Genomic DNA, 10,130 nt, shown 5'->3' with positions numbered 1-10,130 from the left:
TACCCCCCAGTCCCCAACGGTCACTTAAGTCGCGACAGTGCCACGGCTCAAGTGCGACAGTGCCTCTCTTCAAGTGCGGCAGTGCCGCACCACGCAAGACAGCAAGGGTAAGAGTGAAGTGTAGACTATCTTGGCTGTGAATCTGAGGATGCATGTGTATGTTTGAATACTTGGTAGCACATATTAGCTTAAGCATTGTGTCTCATTTATAGTACGACTTTTCATATACTCAAATTCAAAATATAAAAGAATTTAAACCTCCTTTGAGTTTTGAAACCATCTACATTTGTAATTGGGGGCTTCTCCGTTTCGTGTAACATCCTCGAACATGAATTCCCTGCTCGTCATCTCGATAAATCTCATTAGTTCTCTAATTGCGTGGTCATTATCACCAAAACCCACAATTAGAGCTTGATTGCACTTTTTAAATGAACTAGCTTAAACTTACCAAAGATAATTAAATTTAAAACTTAAGAAAGATTGACTATGTTTCAATTTAGAATTGTGTTTTTCTTCTTCTTTTGGACTGAGGGAGAAGCTTTTTTTGTTCATTGGATTTTGCTGCCGCAGTTATTCTTGTCCCTTTTTTTTTCTCGAGGGATTATTCATTATTCTCTTATTCTTAGTGTTTCGGTGTGAGATTATTAGATTCATTGGTAGATGCTGACAATGTTATTTTCCAACCTGCTTTATCTCACCACAAATATGCTCGTGATCATGGCCCACCAGAACCAACCACAAATCTAGTTAATTGGGATAACATATTTAACCGCTTCATTTGTGATTCCAAAAGGCACGTCAAATGAATGAATTTTAAGGTGATGTACAGAAAAACTAACTTTGAACGGCCTCCTTTCTCCGAAGTGCCCTGTTCTTTTTTAAGAAAATTTTTAAAAAGAGAAGTGAGATTCGAAAACTTTTGAGCGTACGTGGCCGAATATAACCAAGGACCCCATGCCTGAAATCGTGTCGGCGCTGTGGGACAAGTCCTTTTCTTTTCGGGTATGGCCTTTACCCTTTTTTTCTCAACCTTTTTTTTTGGCTCATAATGTTATGGTGGGTGGGTACAACAGCATCAAGTGCATCATTGTTGAACCTAATGATGATGGTTTTGGTATTATATATCTTGCGGCCAATGTGGCTAAGGAGAGGGCTTTATTGGGAAAATAAACATTTTCAAAAAAAAATTGTGACTGGTTAATTGGGATAATTTTTTTCTCATCATGCCTAGAGTAATACTCCTTTGTATACCTACATATGTGAGCTAATTGCGCGCGCACTTTGACAACCAACAAAGAGAAATTGACTTCCACTTGGGTGGCGCAAGGTTGAGGTATGAGTTTTGGGCACATGAACCATGAACACGGAAGACGACTGAATCAACACTATTGTGTGGAAAACATAAGCACACAACCATTTTCCACAAACGTGCACATGCTATCTTAATATGATTGACTGATCGACAATAATGTAAGCCATCCTTTCAACTCAAATGGATGTCTCTTAAGTTAGACGGATTCGTGTCAGTGGCAGTGGCTCTAATTGCAATTAGATCCACCTGCTGCCCATGACACAAGTCTCCTTTTGTTCTCACGTGCTATAACCAATGGTAATGTTTTATTATTACTTAGAAACACTAGAAGAATCTCCACCATTTTGGTAGTGATTAGTATCAACGGATATACCATAAATATATTTTCGTAGAGTGCATATTTGATGTCATAAATTTTATACACTTTTTATATAAAGTTAGTTAAAAATTAAAAGTTTCACTTAAGATATTTCGAAAGCTTGTTTTCTTAGGATGGAGTTTTATATTTCCGTGAATCCTGGGGCCCGTGATATGCTGTAGGATGAATCAGGAGATTTGCAAAGTTTGCATAAACCTAGCTTTAGCTTGGCTGTAAAGCTGGTCTCACTCTCGCAGCTGGCTAGGCATCAAGGCCATACCGTGGATGTGATGCTCGCTTGGTTCTGGTGTGCCTTGTTTTTCTTCAACACCCGGCCACCATGTCCGATGCGATTCAGTGCAAAGTCCCAGTTTCATGCATATTGGAATCGGGAAGAGCGCAACATCGTCGCTGGATGCCTGGATCCAAGTGAAGTGCGTGTAACGTGCCAACGGATACAAACACGACAAATATCAAGTGATTATTAAAAGTGCATCATCAGTCCAGTGGCACGTACGGCGCCATTCGAGTACAAACTCAAGCGTCCAAAAAAATATAATTCTAAATTTGAATCAAGTGTTTTATTTTTTTAAATGACTAAACTAATACTAGAAATCAGTAATCTAACATACTTATATTACTAGTATTTTTTATAAGTTTGATTAAAACCTAAAATTATTTGACTCAATCGAAAATGAGAATTGCATTCACTACTACACAGATGATTTTGCAAGACGGTGCCCAAACATTAACCAAGGCGGTCACAAAATCCATCCGCCTCCAAAAATATCGGACGATTAACGGAGACGGTCAAAATTGCTCGCCTCGTAAAATCGATTAACGGATGCGGTCAAAAAATAACCGTCTCCAAAAATCGATTTATGGAGGCTGTCGTCTTAAGACAACCGCCTAAAAAATGGTCTATTTTCGTAGGCGGTCGTCTTAAGACAACTGCCCTCGTAAATTGATTTTGGAGACGGGCGGCTATAAAGCCCACCTGGTTTTAGGGTCATTCATCCTCTCCCAACTCACTCAGTAGGCCGACGCCTCTCTCCTCATCTCCCTCTCCTCCAAGTGCGCAACTCGCACTCCAGGCGCGCGACCTTACCTCTAGGCGCGCGACTCCCTCTCCTCCAGGCGCATGGCACAACTCCCTCTCCTCCATGTCCTCCCTCTCCTCCGTCCACAGGAGGGGCTCGCACCCGGGCGCCTCGCGGTGGCGGGCCGCACGCCCCTGGCTGGCGGCGTCGTGTGCGGTGGGGAGTAGCGGGGTGGAGGCGGTGGAGGCCCGACGGTGGTGGCAGCGGCCGCGGGGAGGCTGAGGTCGGCCGGATCCAGGGCGGCAGCTCCACCACGACGGCGGCTCCCTCCCATGCGGCGCTCCACCACGACAGCGGCTCTCTCCCTTGCGACGCTCCACCACGGCGGCGGCTCCCTCTCTTCCTCTCCGACGGCGGTTGCTCGGGACCACGCCTAGATCCGGCGGACCACGCCCAGATCCGCGCGGGGCCGCGCCCAGATCCGGCCGGCCACACCTAGATCTGGCGGTCCCTCCTCCGACAGACGCGGTGGCGGCGGCGGGCTCAATTGGGCTCGACGCCGGGCTCGATTGGGCTCGCTCGGGTTTTTTTGTTTTTTAATCGATTAACGGAGGTGGTCAGCTTAATGCGACCGCCTCCATTAATCGATTAACCGAGGCGGGCATTGCAAACGCCTCCAAAAAAAAGATGGATTAATCGTGACCTTTGATTGGAGGCAGTTGCAATGCCCGCATCCATTAAGTTTTCTGTACTAGTGATTTTCCTTAAGGAATATAGGAGGGCTTTCACCTAAAGTTTAGTGCTAAACCATCTAAACAAGTAGATTGATAGACTAATTTTTAGTCATACGTCACTGCTCTATTAAATGAAACACGTGTATGGTCACACTTTGGCGAAAGAATCATACTTCAAGAGGAACTAAGTGGTCTAGCCCATGTATGCAAATTAAACAATGCAGGATTAAATCTTGGTTACCTAGTCAGCTAAATTTAATCTTAGCAAGAAGTAGTGAACTAAGGGCCCGTTTATAATAATCAGATACCCAATGATTATAATAAAAACAAGATTGATTAAACAAAGGATTATTATAATCAAAACCATTGAGGCTTTCATTACCATAATCCCCATCATCCATATGAGAACAGGTTATTGGGGTTTATGAGTGCTGAAAGTGCAAGTTGCTTCTCAACCGATTGTCCAACTTGCAAACTAAAAGATAATATAGGAATTTCTCACTTTAACCAACCATAATATAGGAACTCAAATACTCTGATTATTATAATCTAGGGAGAATTGTTTGTTGGACATCAAAGTGATGGTCATTTGCCCACGTACACTCCGTTTTGAGCAGTTTGCCAAAAGACACTCTGGTTCGGTGAAATTAGGCCACATGACACCGCGGACCGGTTGCAGCCGGTTGAGGAAAGAGAAAATTTCGTTTTTGACATCCGGTGCCCCTGAGCCACAGTTGGGTCCGCCCCTCTCCCTTTCACTGACGCGCGGGCCCCACCTGTCATCTTTTTCTTCCTCCTCTTCTCCTCTTCTCTTCTTCCATTGCTGAGCAGCAGCCACCGCTGTCGACCAGCCCCCGCCACGCAGCCGCACGAACAAGCTAGCGAGCTGCTGCAGCCGTGGCTATGCGGGCTTGCGGGCGAGTTGGCGAGCCTCTGCCGCGACCACGAGCGCCACATGCGATCAGCCGCCCTCGCTGCGGCTGTCGGCGATAGGAGCGTCGCAGTGTCCGCGCCCACGCCCCCGCGCGCCGACCCTACCTTACCGCCACCCGGCACAGCCGGCTCTGCCCTGCCTCCCACGGCCCCTTCCTCGCCGCCGCCCTCCCGCCCCGCCACTGCAGGCCATTTGCGTCGCGCGCGGGGGACCTGCTCGGCGCCGCCGCCATGCCGTGGCCCGTGGCCCAGCCAGCCGCGCGTCACCCCTCGCCCGCGCGCCAGCTGTCGGGTACCAATACTAGGGTATCCGAAGAGGAGGAAGCTAATGGTCATCAACATTGATTCATCCTAGCAGTCAAGAGCACGTTATCTGTCACATGCATCTGATTTCCATGGCTCGTGCACAAGCAAACGGAGAGGTGACTCAAAGCTAACGGAACCTTCGGCCACTGCTTCCATCTATCCAAGGTGCAACTGTTAATGTGAAAACCAATTTTATTTTTAGCTATAATATTGCTCGTGCTAACGCTACGGTGAGATATAGAGAAAAAATCACAAAACTAAAATAAATCATAAAACTAAAAAACATGCCAACCAGTACCTATGTTCCAAGTCTTCCCAATCAAGGAATCAATCACTGAAGCAAGACGTCACCTGCCAAGACAATGAACATAGAAAACCAAAAAAAAAAGAATCACAATTCCACTATTCAAGCGCAAGCACAAGAAAATCATCCATCCATAGACCAATGCATTTACAAATTTCAGTTTAGAGAGATTGTTGGTATTCCAATGCATATACCTAATTAACAAGTGCTTACGGTCCCAACACACAGCATCACATGCATCTACCTGCAACACTGCATATTTTTGAAACCAAAACAGCTATTACCAGTGTGCAGATCAATTTCACAAATCAACCAACCAAACCTCTCACTGGGCCGGAAAGGCCGAGGCCCACCCGGCCTCCCCAGCTTCCTCCTGCCCTCACCGGCCCAAGGCTGCTCCTGCCCTCCCTCCTTTCACTTGGGGCGAAAGGCCAAAAGGTCGCTTGGCCTTTCCCACCTCCCTCCTCTCTCACTGTCGTCAAGGGCCTGTCCGTTAGCCTCCACCCACTCCCTTTCTCCTTCCCCACGACGAGGAGCAGAGCCGCCACCGCTGCCCTTGTGCACGCACGCGTGTACGGTCCCGCCAGCACACCATGCCCCCTTCTCGTCCGTTTCAAAATCACAACTTCAATTTTTTTTGCAACAACAACCGCTTTGTTAGGATTTTGATCACTAAGTCAACATGATGACAAAGGTGCCTTGAAAATAAAATTGTTTCCAAGATATTAAAAGTACGGGTGCAAAGCATGAAAGTTAACAAATACCTTCAAGATTTTCCCCAATACTGAACTGAACTGATGTAACGTCCCACCATTTTAGCTGACAGTTAATCATAGATAAGTGTACAGTAAATGAAAATCAATTACAACACGCTAGACAATTTAGTACACTTTGATATTTAAATGCATAAATCAATTATTAATTCCTGATGGTGTTTAGATACACTTGCAGACCAAGTTCACTCAACAAAAGAATTCAAGCCAGCATTCTTTTGCATATTTAAGTACACTCTAGTACACTCAACACTATGCCTACAATTCACAGTCGGTACACATGAGGTGTAGCCATGCCCTTCTAGAAAGGAACCAACCAATCAACTGGCAGCAGCTCACCAACAAAGTGAATCTCTTTGACTAGGCCATGACTGAGATTAAAATATTTTAGGAGAGCTAGAGTAGTAGTAGTAGTAGAAGAGGGGCTCAGTATAGGTGAAAGGGTGTTGCCTCCATCGAAGTAGCAGTCACTCAGTTCTTGGCCAGCTCCCCACTTAGGGTTGAGGACTCCAGAAAAAGCACCTCGTGCACTCTTTGCTTGAGAAAAAACACCAACTCTTCCACCAGCACAAGATGGTGACTTGATCACCATGGAGAGCGACATGGGGTGAGAAGGGGGGCCGACCAGAAGAGGAAGTCACCAGAGAGCCCAAGTGCCGCAGGCAAATCCAGAAGCACATTTGAAGCAATAAGACCTGCAAGAGAAGGAGCACGTGTCTCATGGAAAATAAGCCCAAGGTTGGAGCTAAACGTCATCAAGATTAAGGTGAGGTTCACAAGCACATCTTAGAATATTTCTTCTTCTCTCTACCAAGATCACAAAGCACCTTCCATGGGAAGAACCATCTGTTCTAGAGTAGCACAACAATTAGGTGCTCAATAATATTTTAGGCCAGGAGAGATATGCCAACTATTATCAGAACAAGAACAAACATTCCTTCTTTAGTAGAAAGCTACACATAAAAATACTTGAGCCTGGGCTAAAACACTAACACAAGAACATGTACATCTAGAGTTCTCAAGTATGTATCTTTGAGTTACAGAGTTGCAGGCTAGGTTAAAAAAAACAACAGGAAGATGTGAGGGGGAAGAACTCACTGTTAGGTTGGGGAGGGTTGTTGCTCGAGTCCAAATCTCCGCACATTAGCATGCTCGGGCCTCCGTGGCTCTGCCTGGGCGCCATGGTTGCCGAACTCGGCACCTCGGTGAAGCACGCCGCCGCCGCCGACGACCTGCACACATGAGCGAGAGAAATCAAGGGAAATCGAAGGGGAAAAACCAGTGCATAGCAGCTGGAAACTATAGAGATTTTTTTTGGATAGGAATCCTTGAGAGCCCAGCAGCCATGGTCGTCGCTCTGGAGGAAGGGGAAGAAAGCAGCGAGGAAGAAAGGGAGAGAGAAGTGCGTGCGTTGGTCACCGGGTCTGTTGACTGCTAGTGCTTTTGGGCTCCAAAGGCAAAGTAGTAGTAGTAGACTAGGAGTAGTACTAGTACTGTGCGGTGGAGGGCTTCAGGATGAAAAGTGCTTAACAATACTAAATTAATTTAATGATTTACTAAGCATAGTTATGCAATCCCTATTTTATAAATCACAGCACAATGGATACTAATTACCAGGAAGCTATTTCTTGACTGCAGGATGAACACTTGGCTACGTATGTGCTAAGTATATATACTCTTTTTCTATCTTGCTAAATACCAATATATATTTATACTAATTACAGGAAACGAGCAAAGTCAGGAGCAGGAACCTCCAGCGAATCAAACTGAGCCTGAGTTGAATCTTAACAACCCAGGCAAGAATCCTTGATCATTCTCTCCTTGAGTTTTTATACAAAGTTCGAGAAAATAAAAGTAACCTACATTAAATATTATTTTCTGAAATTGACTATGGATGGATGACATTTGAATTTGATGACATGGGGTTAGCTGATGGAGCAGCTAATTCCCTACTGTATATTTAGATAGAAAAAGATTGGTAGGACTAATAACCAACTCTCACTTGTGTTATTGGGCCGTATAAATTCGTGTCAACCATGAACTCGTTTGGGACGAGCCGATTCTAGTACCCATGGAGTTGTTGTATAATCCCTATGGTAAGTGAGGAGAGGGTTGGGTGATGAAATCCCCAATCAGGTGTCGATGAAGCACACCCAGACACATATATTAGCGCACGTGGATAGATGTGGATGTATAATTATACGAAATGGGAAAGTTCGGTATCTTGACCATGAGTCGCACCGAAGGAAGTGCGATGAAAAATTAGTCAAGGTAATTATGGCTAAAGTGATACAAACCTGCGTAGGGTTAAATCATGAATTCATGTCATGTCTCTTGGATCAAAGGCTACGGAAACCTATGGGTGGCTCTTTCTCAAGATACAAGTGATAGTGGTGTTTTTAAACTAAACCTGACTTTTTCTACAAATGTTATTTTGAACAACAAGATGATATATTATTGATCATTTGAGATGACCAGATTGCATTGCATTGATATTTATATGCTTGCTAAGTACGTTGTACTCACTCTTGTTAACTCTCCCTCTTTAGAAAATCCCCTAAGAGTGTGCTCAAGGGTCTCTAGATGATGGTTATGCCTATACAGATTGGGATGACTATGAGGAAGCTAGTCAAGTTGCTACCACCTCTACTGGTGGATGGGATGAATAAATGATCCCCTTAGTTCAGTTATGTATGTCAGGGGTGATATGTTTTTGTCGCTCACCTAGTAATCTAGTTTGGACTTCTATATGTCGGGCTTGTAATAATGCGCAAACATGTGACGCTTCTTTAAAGACTTAAGTGCGTAGGATGGTATTGTAATATTTATTGGTACCTTATAGCTATTCTCTGTTTCCAACTTTGAATATGGTTTATTATTCGACAAATCTTGTACCTATGGAGTAATAAATCATAGGCAGGGTTACTATGTAAAGTGGTAATGACTCTGGTCGTCACAACTGAACTGGGACAAAGCGCTTCTTTACGCTGATCCTAAGGTGACTGGACACAAAGTATACACAAACATGATGATGCACCTGCTCAACAAGCACCCCAAGGACCATGCTATCCATGAAATCTTTTACCCCAGTCCCTCCTCTTTTTTTCTCTCTTTTTTTTTGACTTGCTGTCTGAAATTCCTCCAGGGCCTTCTCAGGATTTATCTGCATCAAAACTCCAAACATGCCCCGCATAAGAACCATGCACATCAATCTATTCTAAGCATTCACAGTAGAGCACTCTCCTATTGTTTCCACTAAAAAAATCTATTCTAGGCATTATGAATTTAACATTGTAAGTTGTCAACTCATCACACTTATTGTAGTTCCAATGGCATAGCCCTGTCAGAAGATTGTAACCATTCATAAATATGTTTCGAAGAAAAACTTCCTGTTGTGATTTTAGTCAGGCTGTCAAACAAGATTTCACGCTCGTGATTCGTGAAACAATGGATCGTTGTCATTTTGAGAGTTCAGTGTTCTGTACATGTGACATGTGTGATGCGTGGATCATGCACGACATGCAAAGATCGGCGTTGCGCATGCGCAGAGGGTAGTGTTGTGCGTATACTAACCTGCACCGAGGATCACGACCTGCGGGTCGCCGCCGAGCGCGGCAACGGTGGCCTCGACGAACCAGAGCGTCCGGATGGCGATCATGACGCCGTGCACCTCCCTGGCGCCAGCGCTCTCGTCGCGCCGCATCTTGTCGTGCAGCCCCCTGAGGTAGCGCTCCCCGGCTAGCACACCCCCGGCCGCCGGTCGCACACCGCACGGCCCCACAGCGCCCGCGCCGCCGCCGTCTGGCACGTGCTCTGGGCCGGGCGGCCCCACTCCGCCTCCACCCGCGCGTGCAGCGCCCGCACGCCCTCCGGCGCTAGCTGCGCCATCGCCACCTGCTACAGCAGCGCCAGGGCCGCCCTCGCGCGTGCCTCGGACCTGCTCCTCGCCGCAGGCATACGATGGCGACTCGCCACGGCAGCGGCAAGGCTGCACTCCACCGCCGAGGTTGCCCATGGGCTGCTCGTCCAGTGCAGCGCCACCTTTCCTGATCACCGGCGTTAGGGCCACTCTGCCGCTCATCCATGGTTGGTCTGGATCTAAGAGAAATCAAGGAAGGAGAAAGAATAGGAAACTCCCTTTTGCAGACCACGTATTCACGTATAGAGGAGGTGACTGTGACAACTTGTCAAATGACTGGGAGGCGCGATCACAGAGCAATTGTAGGGGGAGGTGTGATCTTGCACCGTGATCAATCACGGTGATCACGGTTCAAATTGTAGAAGGGGAGAGGAGAGACACGATCAATCACAGGGATCACGCGCCGAAACTGGCGGCTGGAACGATGGTTCCTGACTGGATAGTCGCGCGT

The 10,130-nt window shown here is 46.2% G+C and overlaps 1 protein-coding gene across 1 annotated transcript; it reads right to left on the bottom strand.

The window, feature by feature from the left end:
* Positions 1-8,819: 8,819 nt before the first annotated feature.
* LOC136519120 (tapetal oleosin GRP-16-like) lies at positions 8,820-9,847 on the bottom strand. The gene is made up of 2 exons (XM_066512773.1): positions 9,334-9,847; positions 8,820-8,923 (listed from the first exon to the last, which is right to left on the bottom strand). The coding sequence occupies exons 1-2, from the start codon at positions 9,839-9,841 to the stop codon at positions 8,913-8,915; spliced, it is 519 nt and encodes a 172-aa protein (XP_066368870.1). The 5' UTR covers positions 9,842-9,847; the 3' UTR covers positions 8,820-8,912.
* Positions 9,848-10,130: the final 283 nt, after the last annotated feature.

This window comes from Miscanthus floridulus, chromosome 17 (assembly GCF_019320115.1).
Source record: "Miscanthus floridulus cultivar M001 chromosome 17, ASM1932011v1, whole genome shotgun sequence".
Classification (NCBI taxonomy): domain Eukaryota; kingdom Viridiplantae; phylum Streptophyta; class Magnoliopsida; order Poales; family Poaceae; genus Miscanthus; species Miscanthus floridulus.
Note: the sequence above shows the minus strand (reverse complement) of the source record. Positions and strands in the feature narration are given on the sequence as shown.